Source organism: Trichomonas vaginalis, chromosome I, assembly GCF_026262505.1.
Source record: "Trichomonas vaginalis G3 chromosome I, whole genome shotgun sequence".
In the NCBI taxonomy this organism is placed as follows: domain Eukaryota; phylum Parabasalia; order Trichomonadida; family Trichomonadidae; genus Trichomonas; species Trichomonas vaginalis.
The window spans coordinates 15,620,868-15,637,584 of NC_067203.1; the positions used below are offsets into that span (position 1 = coordinate 15,620,868).

Here is a 16,717-nt window from a genome sequence, read left to right on the forward strand (position 1 = left end):
TGTCCAACTTCTCAATAAATATTCACGCAGCGTAGAACTTGATCGTATAATATATTATACGATCAATAGTTAAAGGCACAAAGATACTAACAGACCGATCAGAAATTTTAAATTGATTGTGAATTAAATGTTTTTCAAAAGATTCAATAGATTGATTCGATATTTCAATATTCCCTCTAACAATTGAAAGATGATGTTTCAATGTTTCATTATAAATCGTTAAAAGGGTTGATTCAAAAGAGTTTTCAACTGAAAAATTATAAATCTCGTCATAAATTTTAGGCGAACAAAAGTGTAAATTAACATATCTAAATAAATCAAATAATGTATTGTTCCTTCTGCATGTCTCTAAAAGCAGCAAACAAAGTCTGTCTTCGTTTTCAATTTTCAGATCTTTTGATTTCAAAATTTTTTCACAAAATTCAAATCCATTTTTGACAAAATTTGATATGATATCATCATCATTCAAACAGTATAAATGTGACGAAATATACTCAATACAATCACTCATTGCCTTAGAATCGTTTTCAAAAGCAGAAATTTCATACTTCTGAAAAACGTTATCATTTGTAAGGGATTTATCTGATTTAATAAGTTCAACATACATTTGTATGAGAATTTGATTTCCAAAATATCTGCCGATTTCAAATATATCATGATAATGAGACTCATCTGCTTCAAATTCAAGTTTACCTGTTTCTATAAAGTTGGAAAGTATGTCAATTGAATCTTGGCATATAATGCCTAGATGAATATTGAATGATGTGATCGATTTATCAATAAGATATTTCTCTTTGATTAAATCTGAAAAACAAATCGCCGAAGATTTCTTTGTTTTGATGATTCTATCATTAATATTGATACAGAATGCACCACATTCCGTAATAACATTAGCACGCTTTAATTCATCGCATAATTTCGATAATTGCACCATTCAAAAAAAAAAAAAATTCAGAAGAATATTTGACTTTAGTTTTTTTTTATATTTTATTATTGCCTATAATTATTGACTATTAGGTTTTGTCTTCCAATAAGTATTTTCTCATAGGACTACTTGCGTAATCAAGAGCAGTCCTTCCATCATTTTTCCTTGCTTTTTTATCAGCTCCGACAGAGATAAGATATTTAACAACTTCAAGATGACCTTGTTGTGATGCACGAATGAGTGCAGTTTCTCCTTCATTATTCTTTGCATCTTTATCAGCTCCAACAGAAATAAGATATTCAACAACTTCAAGATGACCTTGTTGTGATGCACGAATGAGTGGAGTCCATCCTTCATTATTCTTTGCATCTTTATCAGCTCCAACAGAAATAAGATATTCAACAATTTCAAGATGACCTTTTTTTGATGAAACAATAAGTGGAGTAGATCCATAATTATTCTTTGCATCTTTATCAGCTCCAACAGAGATAAGATATAGGGTGTCCAAAGGTGCGTTTAGCACAGCGCTCTATATGAGACTATTAAAGGAGATATATGCTGATTATAAATATATAATAAAAAATATGAATATATGTATATGATGAGTATGTTGTATTTTGGCGCCATGCCGGGATATAAAATGAATTTTGAGACAAGAGGCGGTTTCGCGGGAAATTTTGGCGGGATTTTTTTCATTTTTTTAATGAATCATAAAGAAAACATCCTCGCTCTTGCAAAAAAATGCAAAGACTGTAAAAAATCTACGAGACATTGGTAAAATGCTTCGGTATGGATGCTCCTAGCTATTCCACTGTAACGTATCATGTTAGGATGTATCACTTCATGAACAAAAAGGCGCCCATCATAAAAATTGACAAAAAATCGCCGGATCAAAGAAAAATCAAAGCAATTCTTCAAGCGCTAGATGAAGACCCAAGAGCATCACTCAGAAGGATAGAGGAGATGACAAAGATACCACGTACAACAGTCAGTTATTATCTGCACAATTCTTTGAACTACAAACTAGCGTATACACGTTGGGTTCCGCACAACCTTAATTCAGTTCAAAAAAAATCTAGAGTCCAATCTTCGAAAGAGCTCCTCTCTATATTGGGTGCGTATCAATCCAAGAAGTTTCGCTTTTTAGTAACAGGGGACGAGTCTTGGTTTCAATATGCAACAGAAGCCAAAATCATGTGGATCCCGAAGGATGAAAATCCGCAAACATTCCCGAAGAAAAAAATTGACACACCAATGATGATGTTGTCGGTTTTTTTTGGGGCGTGAATGGCATCATCGCAATTGATATTCTTCAAAAACCTAATACGATGAATGCTCAGTATCTAATTGACAATGTTCTTACTCAAATTATCAATTCTGATGAGTTTGAGAAATCCAAACAACAAAAACAAAAGTTTGCAATTCATTTTGATAATTCAAGAGTTCACAAAAGTCATAAGGTAATGAATTACTTGGTGGAAAACAATGTCAAAGTTGTTCCAAACCCAATTTATTCACCTGATATTGCCCCTCTGACTTTTATTTATTCGGCACGCTAAAAAAGAGAGCTGAAGGACGCGAATTCGCGAGTCCAGATGATCTTGAAAATTTTGTAAGAGAGCAATTTGAGCAATTTTCTCATGATGATTTAAAGCGTGTCTTTCAAGCCTGGATCGATCGCTGCGAACGCGTGATTGAATCCAATGGTGATTATATTTAAATAAACTTTATATATATGTAACTTGTTTATTTCTATTCGCAGTATTCAGGTTTGTGCTAAACACACCTTTGGACACCCTATATTTAACAACTTCAAGACGACCATTAATTGCTGCTAAAAGGAGTGGAGTAGATCCAAGTTTATTCTTTCCTTCTTTATCAGCACCAACAGAGATAAGATATTTAACAACTTCAAGACGATCATTAATTGATCCCCAATTGAGTGGAGTATTTGCATAATCATCCCTTGCTTCTTTATCAGCTCCAACAGAGATAAGATATTTAACAACTTCAAGATGACCTTGTTGTGTTGCACAAATAAGTGGAGTGCGTCCATCTCTATCCTTTGCTTCTTTATCAGCTCCAACAGAGATAAGGTATTCAACAACTTCAAGATGACCTTTTTTTGATGAAACAATAAGTGGAGTATCTCCATTTAATCCACCCTTTGCTTCTTTATCAACTCCAATAGAGACAAGATAATTAACAATTTCAAGATGACCATTAATTGATGCACGAAAGAGTAAAGAACCTAAAGATTTTACTTGTTTATAATTCCCATCATCTATAAGAGACTTAATAAGTTCGAGATTTCCTTCTTCGCATGCTTTAGTAAGGGGATTTGAAAACATGAAAATTTTTTGACTAATTTCGATTAGTCAAATTTTTTTTATCAATTGCAGGAAAAGTTAAATTCTCTAATACATGATTTAGATTTTTGTTTATTTATCATTTTTATATTTTTATTCAAGAAAAACAATTATAAAAGGGGAAATATTAAACAATGATCTTTGGCAATACTTAACAGGTAAAGAGCAAATTATGTCAAGCGGATTTCCATTACAAATGGATATCGGATCGCAAACAGCTCCAAACAAATCTAAATATCTGATACAAAACCATTGAATTTTCAAATCAAATTGTTCAATTCTAATAGATTTATAAAATCCTGGTCTGATAGGAATCACAACAGGTTCTTTAGTATTAAGAAAATTTGGATCAGTATTTCTGAAAACAGTTAGCGTTTGATTCATGTCATTTGTCCCTGAAATAGCGAAATCTGTTGGATAATGCCATGGGAAACCTTCTCGCACTCTAATTGTTATTGAAACGTGGGTTAGATAAAGTAAATTTTTGGAAAAAACATCAACCCAAATAGTTTTTTCATTCCCTTTGTAAAACTGAGAATAATCTGTAGAAATATTGAGCATTGCAGTATTGTATAAAATATCATATACTCCTTCATCATGAAATTCACTTGAATTTAAAGTGAATGTTGAGTTATCGTTGGGGTATAGATGTCTAACAATTCCGTTTTGTGGTCCGTCGATCCTCGGGATGTATTTTTGTAATTGGATTTCTCCCTTTGAAAAAAAAGGAGTTATTTAGGGAGTAACCTTAATTCATAAAAATCGATAGCTATGAGGGATTATATAATTATAATTACACATCTTTACGTTCCACATATAACATTCCGATGTATACTAATAGTCATTACATAATGTTATAATTGATAAAAAAAAAGATACAAACAAAATTTATTATATTCACATGTGTATGAATGGTTGTAGAAATGTATATGAGAATTTAATCATGGTTTTGCATTTGCATGATACTGCAAATTCACATTCATCGGAAAAAGACTTCTTGCTGATTTGTGCTTGACTCATTAATACGTTCTGAGCTGCTGTCGGAGCAGAGAAAGAGCCGCACTTCTGAAGCATGATACAACCACTGAATGCTTCGTTGCCGATCTCTTGGATGCTCGATGATGAAAAGAAAACAAAGTTCAGATTTCTGCAGTCTTTGAAAGCGCGATAATCGATCTTCTTGATGTTGTTCCCATTGAAGAAGACTCTGATAAGAGATGGACTTCCCATGAATGCACAGCTTCCGATGGAAACCATTGCACTAGGAACAATGAAATTCTTGATTCCGCTGTATGGAAGGAAAACAATAAGAGTTGTTTGTGCATAGTCTGTGAGTGCACCGTTCTCGAATCGATAATTTTCATCCATAGGAGACAAATCGATAACTTTAAGCTTGTAACATCCATAAAAACAACCACCATCGACTCGGCTCAATCTACAGTTTGCACTCAGAGAAACTGATGACAACTCACTGCATGACTGGAATGCAAATTCGGAAATAGTTTCAAGTGTGTTAGGAATCGTGAATCCTTCTAACGAACTGCATTGATCAAACGCATACATGCCAATCTCACTAACACCGTACATGAGATTTAATGTTGTCAGAGATGTACACAGTTGGCAGAGTTGCTTCGAAACATTGCACGAAATAGTGAGAGATGTGATCTTAGAATTTGAAAATGCTTGAATCTCAACATTGTTGCATGAATCTGGAAGATTTGCAACTGACAAACAACTCCCATCGAATGCATATGAATATATTCCTTCTAATGAAACAAGATTAGATAATCCAACATCACCGATCATAGAACAATATTGGAATGCACACATATCAATCCTCTTGATTGATTCGGGAAGAACAATCTTATTAAGTTTCACACATGATGTAAAACAGTTTTTAGGAATAGCAGTTAATTTAGTTCCTTGGAAAACAACTTTCTCTAAACTATAACATCTGTAAAAAGCATTCTCATTTATCTGGTACAAACTTGGTGGAAATGTAATAGACTTTATAGAAGAAGATTCGAAAGCAGATGTTCCAATTGTGAAATTGATATCTGTGTTTTGACTTTCAAACGTCACTTCATTGAGTTTCTTATTCAAAAATGTTCCAACACCAATTGAAGTACAGCCCTTTAATACTGTGACATTATATGTCGCATCGGATCCGATGTATGCAAAAAGAGTCTGATTATTGTCCTTATACATGATGTATCCATCAACATTGAAATTTGGATTTTGAGAAGTAACAGATATTTGTGGAATTCCGTTGAAAACTCCATTTCCAAGATTATTTAATTTCTCAGGAAGTGCTATTGATGTTAATTTAATGCAATTACAAAACGCTTTTTCTCCTATAAGAGTTAAGTTCGATGGAAGTAAAATACTTATAAGGGAAGTGCATCCATAAAATGCACATGCATTAATAATTGTTATGGATTCAGTTAATGTTACAGATTCCAAACTTGTACAACCTTGGAACATCCATGTTGTGACATATGTAACTTGAGGAGGAAAAGTAAATGATGAAATTGGATTATTTGCTAAACACCAATCAATCACATTTGTGACAGCATTATTAAATATTATTTCATTGAAATTACCACCTCTGATTGCGGAATTAGCGATGGTTTTAACAAAAGATGACATCCGATATGTTCCTGTGAGATATGAACTGACATAAAAAAGGGTAGAATTGTCTTGTCCAGTATAGATAGACGTCCCATCTGTCTTATATAGCGTATTTCGCTCATCAATGCTAATACTTACTATTGGGCAAAACGAAAAGCATGAAGAATCTTGAATAACACATTTAGATGGAATAAAAAAGTACTTCAGATTTGAAGGTTGAAAAGCATCTAGACCAATTTTTGTTAAATTTGAATCACGACTGATTATTAACTCTTCAAGACCAGAGCCTCCAAAAACCCTTCCAAATTCTGTAACTGAGTCTGGTAATATTACCTTTTTAAGAGCTTTGGTGAAATAGAAACAGCCATTATTGATTTTTGTAATTTTTGGAGGCATTTTGATTGATTCAAGATAATAACAACGTGAAAAAACTGCACTACTTAATAAAAGTAATTTTGTACATTGGCTCATGTCAACAGTAATCAGACCTGATTCTTGAAAACAACATTCGCAAATCGAAGTCAACTGACTTCCGACTGCAAATGAGATAGATGTTAACGCAGATCTGCATTCTGCAAATGGGCTTTCTGCAACAGTGGATCCACCTTGGATTGTCGTGCACTCTGGGATGATTGTATATGAACCAGAGAATTCTTTAGGAACTGAGAGTAATGTTGTCTTATCATCTGTATACTTGATACCATTTGTTTCTGAATAATATGCAAGTAGAAATAATGCATTAATGACATGTTGGCAATAATTTCATGATATTTTTTCAAACGGTTAAGAACGTTTATTTCATTTGAAAAATTGAGATCGATTTTTAAGGTTATAAGATAGGTTTTTATATAAAATTGAAAACAACCTAATTCAGTTTTCAGCGATTTATATAATAATGTGCTGTCCACATATGTTCTTAGCACTTTAGGCGTTACCAATAAAAAAAAAGATAATAATTATTATGTTTTAGAAAGGATTGAAACTAGCAAATTCGTCTTTCTTTTGTTGTTGTGGTTGTTGCTGCTGCTGTTGTTGCTGTGGGCGAGCACCAAATCCTCGCTGTGGAGATCCAAATCCCTGTGACTGGCCGTAAAGTCCTCCATTTTGAGGTCTATTTCCATATGGATTTCTTCCACCATATCCCTGGTTTCCGTACATCGAAGCGGAAGTAGCAAATGGATCCTGCTGTGGAGCTCCAAATCCGCCTTGCTGAGGAGCACCGAATCCTCCCTGTTGCTGTCCACCAAATCCTTGCTGTGGACCGCCAAATCCCTGGTTTCCATACATAGGAGCTGAAGTAGCAAATGGATCTTGTTGTGGAGCTCCGAATCCACCTTGTTGTTGCTGGCCAAATCCGCCTTGTTGCGGTCCACCAAATGCATTCTGTTGTGGACTGCCAAATGGATCGTTCTGCTGCTGTTGAGGAGCACCAAATCCTTGCTGTTGCTGTGGTTGTGGAGATCCGCCAAACATTCCACGAGCAGAGTTAGGAGATGGTCCGCCAAATGGATCTCCAAAGTTCTGCTGCTGTGGCTGTTGTTGCTGGCCAAATCCGCCTCCGAATCCACCTTGTTGCTGTGGTTGTGGAGCACCGAATGGAGAGGACTGGGCTGGTTTTGGCTGCTGAGGAGCTCCAAATGGATCTCCAAAGTTCTGTTGTTGCTGAGGCTTTGGTTGTTGTTGTGGAGCACCGAATGGATCTCCAAAGTTCTGTTGTTGTGGTTGTGGTTTTGGCTGTTGTTGTGGAGCTCCAAATGGATCTCCGAAGTTCTGTTGCTGAGGCTTTGGTTGTTGTTGTGGTTGTTGCTGACCAAATCCACCAAAACCTCCTTGTTGTGGCTGAGGAGCGCCAAATGGAGTTAATTGAGCTGGTTTAGGTTGTGGAGCACCGAATGGATCTCCAAAGTTCTGCTGTTGTGGCTGTGGCTTTGGTTGTTGTTGTGGAGCACCGAATGGATCTCCAAAGTTCTGTTGTTGTGGTTGTGGCTTTGGCTGTTGTTGTGGAGCACCGAATGGATCTCCAAAGTTCTGCTGTTGTGGCTGTGGTTGAGGAGATCCAAATGTATTCTGTGCAGCAAATGGATCCTGTTGTTGAGGAGCTGGTTGAGCTCCGAATCCTCCCTGTTGTGGAGCACCGAATGGATCGTTTTGAGGAGGTTGTTGTTGCGGCTGTGGAGAACCAAATGGATCTTGCTGTGGAGCTGAAGAAGGTGTTGGTTCTGCAGCGCTACGGAACATGTCGAATGCAGAACTTCTTGATGCACCTCCGAATGGATCCACTGTCTTCGGTGGCTGCTTTGGTTGAGGAGCTCCACCAAATGGATCGTTTTGTTGTGGCTGTTGTTGCTGAGGTTGTTGTGGTTGAGCGAATGGATCTTGTTGCTGCTGTGGTTGTTGTGGAGCAGCGCCAAATGGATTCTGTTGCTGTGGCTGAGGAGCGCCAAATGGATCTTGTTGTGGTGGTTGCTGAGGTTGTTGTTTTTGTGGCTGTGCAAATGGATCTTGTTGCTGTGGTTGCTGTGGAGCAGCATTAGTTGGAGCACCAAATGGACTGCTTGCAGCAAATGGATCGTTTGCAGGAGCACCGAATGGAGCAGATGCAGCTGGTGCTGGAGCTCCAAATGGATCTTGTTGCTTTGGAGGAACAGCATTAGCTGGAGCTCCAAATGCATTTTGTTGTTGTGGCTGTTGCTGTGGTGCTGGAGCTGGCTGAGGAGCTCCAAATGGATTCTGTTGCTGTTGAGGAGCAGCTGGTTGAGGAGCTGGTTGTGGCACTGGAGCAGGAGCAGGTTGTGGTGCTGGCTTTGGAGGAGCAGCAGATGCTGGAGCTGGTTTTGACTTTGCGCCTCCAAATGGATCTCCGAAATCTAAGTCTGCAAATCTACCACGAGATGGAGCCTTTGCAGGTGGAGCTTGTTGTTGTTGAGGTGGTTGTTGAGGTTGAGCAAATGGATCTTGTTGCATTGGCTGCTGTGGCTGTTGAGGTTGTTGTTGTGGAGCACCAAATGGATCCTGTTGTTGAGGAGGTTGCTGTTGCTGTTGTGGTGGTTGCTGAGGAGCGGAAGCAGCAAATGGATCGTTTTGAGGTGGTTGCTGTTGTGGCTGAGGCTGTTGAGCAAATGGATCTTGTCCGCCAGCGTTGAATGCCTGCTGTGGCTGAGCGAATGGATCTGGTCCAGCAAATGGATCTTTAATATCTCCCTGTTGTTGTGATGAAGCGCCAAATGGATCATCGTTCTTTGGTGCAGCGAAAGCATTTGCAGAACCAGTTGGTCTTCTTCTGAACATGTCGAATCCAGTTGCATTTGGATCGAATTCGTCTTCTTGTGGCTGTGGTTCTGGCTGTGATTGTTGCTGCTGTTGTTGCATTTCAGGACCTTTAGGATATGGATCTTCGAATGGAGCTTGTTCTCCTGTTTGTCCAAATGGATCTGAGTTGAAGCCAGGATTTCTTGCCTGTTGCATTGGATCTGGAGGTGTCGGCTTTCCTCCAAATGGGTCTGACTTGTACATATCCGATGTCTGCTGTTGCTGGCTGAATGGATCGTTTGTCTTTGCCTGCAAATGTGCCTGTGGAGCACCAAATGGACTGCTTGCAGCAAATGGATCTTGCTGAGGCTGTTGTTGTGGCTGTGGCTGAGCAGCGAATGGATCCTGTTGTGGCTGTTGTGGAGCAGCATTTGAAGGAGCACCAAATGGACTGCTTGCAGCAAATGGATCTTGTTGCTGTGGCTGTTGTTGAGAAGCATTTGATGGAGCACCAAATGGATCCTGTTGAAGTTGTTGCTGTGGTTGTGAAACAAATGGATCTTGCTGTTGCTGAGCACTTGGAGGAACTCCAAATGGATTTGCTTGTTGATGTGGTTTCTGTCCAAATGGATCATCAAATGCTTGTTTAGGTGGAGCAGCAAATGGATCTTGTGAACCATTTCTTGATGGCTGTTTCTGTTGTTGTTGTGGCTGAGCAAATGGATCTGGTTGTGATTGTGGAGCCTTTTGTTGTGGAGCACCAAATGGATCGAAATCTCCTTTTTGTTCTGGTTGTTTCTGTTGTTGTGGAGCAAATAGATCCGGCTGAGATTGAGGAGCTTTCTGTTGTTGTGGAGCTCCAAATGGATCGAAATCTCCCTTTGGCTGTTCCTGTTTCTGCTGCTGTGGATTGAATGGTTCGAAATCGGATTGTTTCTGTTGTTGTGGAGCAGCAAATGGATCTGTTGATGGCTGTTTCTTTGGTTGCTGTTGTGGAGAAAATGGATCGAAATCTCCCTTTGGTTGTTTTTGTTGTGGAGAAACATCGAATCCAAATGAGAAATCAGGAGTATTCTGAGATTTAGGAACAGGAGCACCAAATGGATCTGATTGTGCTGGAGCTTCTTCTTTCTTCTGTTGTGGTTGAGAAGCAAATGGATCTGTAAATGGTTCAGATTTCGGAGGTTGTGAATCAAAGCCAAATCCGAAATCAGCTGACTTTTGTTGTTGTGGAGCAGCAAATGCGTCTGTGGATGATTTCGGAGATGCATTGACAGTGACAGTGAATGTGGATGTTGGTTTGGCCTTTGCGAATGGATCGTTGAAATCTCCTGTGTTTCCAACAGAAAAAGCATTGTCCAAGTCATCTTTCTTCGCTGTTTCTTCGACAGTGAAGCCGTGGCTGGAGTGTTGCTGCTGCTGTTGCTGTTGTTGCTGCTTTCCGAAAGCGTCATCATCATTAAAACGCTTGATTTGCGGCTTGGAAAGAGATTGTTCTTCTTGAGGGTCTTCTAGGCCGAATGGGAAGTGCCTGACAAGTAAATGGCCACTCTTGACTGCTCTAAGGATCTTTTCATCGGTCTCCCATGTGTCTGGAGCTTCGACCAATTTGAAGAAAGCAGATCTGCAGGCGTTTTCGACTTCTATCGCTGTAAAACCTTCCGATGGTTGGGCAGAGACCATTCCGATTGCTTTCTTGGTGATCTTGGCTCCCTTAGTGTATCTGGCGAATAATTGTTCGCGAATCTCTGAATCTGGTAAGTTGAGGTCAATGCTGAAGGCAAAGCCTCCAACTTTACGTAATGCTTTGTCGAGTTTCGATGAATCGCTTGTTGTTCCGACAATTAAAACAGAAGATTTGTCAAGAGCGTTTTCAAACAGGTTTCTGAAGATGGCAAGAAGCTTTTTCTCTTGCATCTTCTTAACTGTAGAGACATCACGTGCAAGGAGTTCGATATTATCAAGAGCTAAAACAGATGGAGAGTTTTGAATAGCTTTTGCGAAGATATGCTGAAGGTATTGGATGGCCTTTGGTATTTCGATGGTAAAAAGTAGCGATGTATCGACGAAAAATGTTGGAATTGTAGATGCGTGAATAACTGCTGAAAGAACAGAAGTTTTGCCTGCATTATGCTTGCCGATAACGATAACGCCATTTGACTTTTCGATTCCAAGCTTCTTGAGGAGGTTTGGACGTTCGATTGGTGATAAAATGAATTTATTGATTTGATTTCTGATAGAACTTGGGAAATCGAGGTCATTAAGGTGGCGATCGAATGGACGTGAGATGCTTTGGGTCTTCTGATATTGATAGCACTCAACAGTTGTTCTGGAAGTAATTTTAGCGTAAGGAGCTGGTTGAATTTGAGTAACTTCGAAATAAATACCTTTTCCGTTAACATCTAAACGGAATAATGTCTTTGTAGATGCTGGACATAATTGTGCGCCGAAATAATCTCCAACTGTTTTTTGAAGCTTACTGTCAACAGTATCAGCATAAACAGTAATCTGAACTTTTGTAGCATCTGGAATATTTGATGCTGGCTGAATTGAAACTTGTTTATTTTCTTCTACACAAAGCGAATGTTGAATTGAAATTGGTAAAACAATTCTGTTGTTTTCACAGCCATTTTCTGCAACGGCAATAGCTGGAACTTTGATTTCTCCACCGTTTGATAATAAAACAATGGAGTTGTTCTGGATTCCAACATTTCTAAGCGTATTTGGATTTAAAAGAACTGTAAAGTTAAGAGGAATCGCAGTAACATCAACATACAGACGTGTTGTACCAGTCTGTTCATCCGACTCTGAGTATCCATTGTACTCTTCGTCAGACATTTGTTTTAAATAGAATTTTAACGATAAAAAAGTGACAAATATTTAATCAATTCTTAATCAATTTTATCGGTGTGCTGCGCCAATAATTTTTTTGGATTTTTTTTATAAAAAAAATGAATATATCCGAATCTATCCAACAAAAGATTAATTTATTACAAGATGACTTATCAAAGAACGACCAATACATTAAATATGCAGAGACGTACACTTATTTAATGAATTTAGGTCTTTGGGGTCCATGCGCTGTCGCATCTTATGTAAATTCATTCGATAAGAAGTATATGACAAGTGGAGTTGGTTTTGAACCTTTCAACCTTACTGAAAAAGTTGGAATGCTTTATGATCATTACTATAATTCAATGTATTTGGAATTATACTTACAAGCTAACCCAGGATCATTTATTTTACTATGGGCATACACAATATATTCTCATGACCTATTTGTTAAACTTGCGAAGAAATATGAAAAACAAAATCCTCAAAGATACGAATATGTTAACGAAACAATTATCCGTGTCAAACTAGAAAAGTGTAAAAATGCGAGTATTGAAGAAATATCAAAATTTGGCGAATTATTAAATTATTTCACCAGAGAATACTGGAGAGGAGGTACTGATATAACGGCGAAGTTCAAAATATATGAGAAAACCGTTTACGAAAGAGAGCTACTTCTTAGATCCATTTCAGATTCTAAATTATGGTTTCGAGGTATTAAACCAGAAATCAGAGATGATCCTTCAGATGTTTATGATTTCAATGACATAGTTGATCCTTCTGAATATGAATACACAGCTTTATCAAGAACATTCCAAGAATCAACAACAAATGAAAAACAACAATCGAAATCAATCAACATCTCTGAAACAATGACTATTAGAAAACTTCCTCAACCAAAAGTTCAAGAAAAACAATCAAACTCTGCTCAAGCTACCATGACAATTAGAAGACCTCCTCAACAAACATCTCAAGCATCTAATAATAATAGAAGACCAAAAACACAAATTGTTACTACTCCTAAAAAGACAAATCAAAACCAAGGACAGCAATCAAGTACATTGGTTATTCAAAAAGTATATAAATCACCATTAATCACTGAAACAGAGAACAAACCAGCAAAAACTACTACAGAAGAAAACAAAACTAGACCTAATACTACACCTCGTATTGAAATTTCGCAACCAAAATCAAAATCAAGTCCAATATCAATAAAGATACAAAGACCACCACAAAAACAACTTCAAATTCAAACACCGCAATCTCAAAATCCTCCACAACCAAAGTCTCCACTTGTTTTCACATTCGGAAAAAAGTAATTTTTATTTTTGTAATCATCAGAAGAGTTCTGATTTTTTAATTAGGGTGTCGAATTCATTGATTCATAAGAGAACGTTTGTTAATAGAATTTAATTTATTATAATTTTATATTTTTTAAATATTGTTGTGAATAAATATGTTATATACTTTAAGTGTGCACTTGCCACTTTCCGGAATCCTCCCTTTTTTTTGACACGATTTTTCGTCCATATGATCATAATTTCTTGAACTCTTATATTAATTATTCCATTCTTTAATGATAACATAATATATACAATTTACATGTTTAATAGTTTGGTCAGATAGTTGTAAAATGAAGGTGATAAATCTCAAAATGAGAAAGACAATTCTAAGTGCATTAGATGATCCAGTAATGAAAACAAAGAAGAGAAAGAAGAAACCCAAAATTTTAATACCTGATCAATCAAATACAACGAATTAAAAGGCATCTATTAATCGCAATGTATCAGCTAAAAGCGAAAAAGTATTAAACTCAATTTTCAAAATAATCAAATCAGAGTTACTTGATTCAATTTACAAAATGTAATCAAGAAAGTTGTAAATATCTCTATCAGTTTATTATAAGAAAAAATATATATAAAAAAATAAGAGTTATTCAGTTAATGTTGGTGCAACTAAATCTGTCCATTTTTCATCAGAAGCACTAACCCATCTTGCATACAATTTCTTTGTTTGAACTCTCTCCGAAAATACAATTGTTTTCATTCCTTTGTTGAAAGCGAATGAACTTGGGTGAATGGAGATTTCTGTTCCATCAAGAACACATTTGTACTTTCCTCCTGATATCTGTGTTGCAACATTCTCTGGGCATGCAATAGAAATTGCTTGTCTAATCAACAAAAATCTGTTTTCTTCATCTGCATCTTGAACATTTAATTTTTGTTGTTCTGCAATTTCCAATAATTGTGATCTAACACTTACAGCGAATTGGAGAGCTCTTAACGAGACAAATTTCTCAAAGCAGAAGTCTTTTTGTTTCTCTTTAGGAGTAGCAGCAAATGCTTCATACAATCTGATCAATGTAACATGATCTCCTGTTTCATGGATGAAAATTGAATGAGCATTTCTTGCCTCTTTTCTTTTGTTCGCTGGTTGAACATATAAATTCTCACAAGACATCATTGCAAGTAATGTCAAAGCAGAGCCACCGCAGCCACTCTGGCATGCGAGTAATAATATCTTAGTCATCTTTGGATTCATTGGGAAATTGGCCATTACTTTTCCATCATCAGATAATTCTCCTTGAGGTGTCAAAGCTCCTAATGACCACAATTGTTGTATTGATGCTTGTATCATTTCTGTTGGTGGTCTCTCGAGGAATCCGAATGTCATTGGATTCTTCACTCCCAAAGCGAATAACTGCAAGACAACAGAGCTCAAATCGGCTCTTCTTATCTCAGCAACTGGTTGATCTTTCAAATCAAAGAAACTGTCTTCAGTAAACAATCTAAATGCAATTCCTTCTGATTCACGACCAGCTCTACCAGCTCTTTGAACAACTTGTGCTTTTGCACATGGTGTAACACCTAATATCTCAATTCCTGAGACAGGATTGTATGTCTTGACTTTAACTAAGCCGCTGTCAATGACATATTTGATGCCAGGAATTGTGACAGATGTTTCTGCAATGTTTGTTGACAAAATTACTTTTCTCGTGCCTTCGTCAACAGGATTGAAGACTTCTTGTTGTTGGTACATAGGAAGTGCTGCATATAAGGGTAACACTTTGAGAGGAGGATATGTCTCTTCTGTTTTCAATGTCTCCATAACTTCTTCGATTTCTTCTTGGCCAGTAAGGAAAACAAGAAAATCTCCTTTGTCGCATTCTTCATTTAACTGTAAAACAGCGGTTGTAGTGGCTTCTATGTAATCTGTTTGAGGTTCATCAGTATATTTGATTGCTACTTTGAATGTACGACCTTCTACATGAATAATTGGTGGTCCGTTGAAGAAATCAACGAATAATTTGCAATTGAGTGTAGCAGACATGAGAATCAGCTTCAAATCACTTCTCCTTGCTTGTAAATCGCGTAGTAAACCGATAAGAAGATCAGTTTGGACGGTTCTTTCGTGAATTTCATCTAAAATAACAACATTATATGCGCTAAGGTCATTATCTACTAAAATTTCACGCAATAGCATACCATCAGTAACGTATTTAATGTATGACTTTGGTGATGATTTGTTATCGAATCTAACAGAATATCCAACGTAAGAGCCAACTTCACAATTTCTTTCTGCAGCAACACGTGCTGCTAAGCTTGTTGCTGAAACACGACGTGGCTGCGTAACTGCAACTCTGCATCCTTTTAGTTCGAATGAATCTACTAAAAATTGTGGAACTTGTGTAGATTTACCACAACCTGTTTCACCAACGAGTATAGTTGTTGGATTGTTTGCAATTAGTTCGATAATTTGCTTTTTACTTTTCCATATTGGTAAACTCTTTCGAAATTGATAAAGTGCATTGAACTCTTTTTTCTTCTGTGGATCTTTGTGTCCACCACTTTTGTTTTTGCTTCTCTTTCGTGGACCCCAAATTGCAAGACGCTCTTCTTTTGTTAATTCAGACATTCTAAAATCTTCAATTCAATATTTTCTTAATTTCACAGAACATAAATAGAAGAAATAAATAGAAAAAACAAAATTAATTTGAAATTTTAAAAAATTACTACGGGCGTGATAGTACAAATTTATAAAAACTGCCAATTTACATGCCAAATTCACAAATAATGCCCAAATAAAGTTTTTAAGACTTATATTTGCAAATGTTTCCAGACTAGTTTTCATGAGTATTATACCTTTTGCCCTTTTCTCCAATTAAACAACCCGATGTTGAGGTAATAAGTAAAAATGATATTTCAACAGCTAAATCAAATTATATAAATATCTTTTGCTATTATCTCTGTGACTATAATAGATGTTCTGAATTGCCATTTATATTTGAGTTATAACTCTTTTCAATGCAGATTTTTCGAATAATTGATAATTAGTTGCAAATATGAGAAAAAAACATTAGATACTTTAAAAAATTACTCGATTGTGAGATTATAAAAGAAACAGTAAACATCTAATTTACTGTATATTTCAAATTTAAATATTTTTTTTTATTCTTAAGAAAATCAATTGTTCAAAATTTCGACTTCAGACGATGATCCAACGCCGACACCTTCTGTAGCCCCTGAAAACATAGAAAATACAAATAGTAATCCAATTCCAGCGAAAAATGAATCTCATTTTGGAAATTATCAAGAAATTAAAGAAGATGACCATCACGTTTGGGCTGCTGATGATCCATTTGATGAAGGATCAAATGACAGGAATTATGATAATGATGAATCGGATGATGAAAATTTAATCAAAGAAAAAC

General features: G+C 36.6%; 5 protein-coding genes and 1 pseudogene across 6 annotated transcripts, besides 1 other annotated feature; 2 read left to right on the top strand and 4 right to left on the bottom strand.

Moving 5' to 3' along the window:
• Positions 1-22: 22 nt before the first annotated feature.
• On the bottom strand, positions 23-934 carry TVAGG3_0992320 (protein ubiquitination; the record flags this gene model as incomplete). Its single annotated transcript, XM_001276864.1, has 1 exon — positions 23-934. One exon carries the CDS (start codon positions 932-934, stop codon positions 23-25), a length of 912 nt encoding a protein of 303 aa, XP_001276865.1.
• A 487-nt stretch (positions 935-1,421) lies between these two features.
• Positions 1,422-2,725: a mobile genetic element.
• Positions 1,518-2,645, top strand: TVAGG3_0992340 (annotated as a pseudogene). The gene has a single exon. A coding segment is annotated over exon 1 (1,128 nt).
• A 1,370-nt stretch (positions 2,726-4,095) lies between the features above and the next one.
• On the bottom strand, positions 4,096-6,681 carry TVAGG3_0992350 (antigen BSP-related family; the record flags this gene model as incomplete). The annotated part of the gene is made up of 1 exon (XM_001276866.1): positions 4,192-6,396. One exon carries the CDS (start codon positions 6,394-6,396, stop codon positions 4,192-4,194), a length of 2,205 nt encoding a protein of 734 aa, XP_001276867.1.
• A 75-nt stretch (positions 6,682-6,756) lies between these two features.
• TVAGG3_0992360 (ATP binding) lies at positions 6,757-12,022 on the bottom strand (the record flags this gene model as incomplete). Its single annotated transcript, XM_001276867.2, has 1 exon — positions 6,892-12,012. One exon carries the CDS (start codon positions 12,010-12,012, stop codon positions 6,892-6,894), a length of 5,121 nt encoding a protein of 1,706 aa, XP_001276868.1.
• A 64-nt stretch (positions 12,023-12,086) lies between these two features.
• On the top strand, positions 12,087-13,501 carry TVAGG3_0992370 (uncharacterized protein; the record flags this gene model as incomplete). Its single annotated transcript, XM_001276868.1, has 1 exon — positions 12,126-13,325. One exon carries the CDS (start codon positions 12,126-12,128, stop codon positions 13,323-13,325), a length of 1,200 nt encoding a protein of 399 aa, XP_001276869.1.
• A 427-nt stretch (positions 13,502-13,928) lies between these two features.
• TVAGG3_0992380 (ATP-dependent RNA helicase family) lies at positions 13,929-15,921 on the bottom strand (the record flags this gene model as incomplete). Its single annotated transcript, XM_001276869.1, has 1 exon — positions 13,939-15,921. The coding sequence occupies one exon, from the start codon at positions 15,919-15,921 to the stop codon at positions 13,939-13,941; it is 1,983 nt and encodes a 660-aa protein (XP_001276870.1).
• Positions 15,922-16,717: the final 796 nt, after the last annotated feature.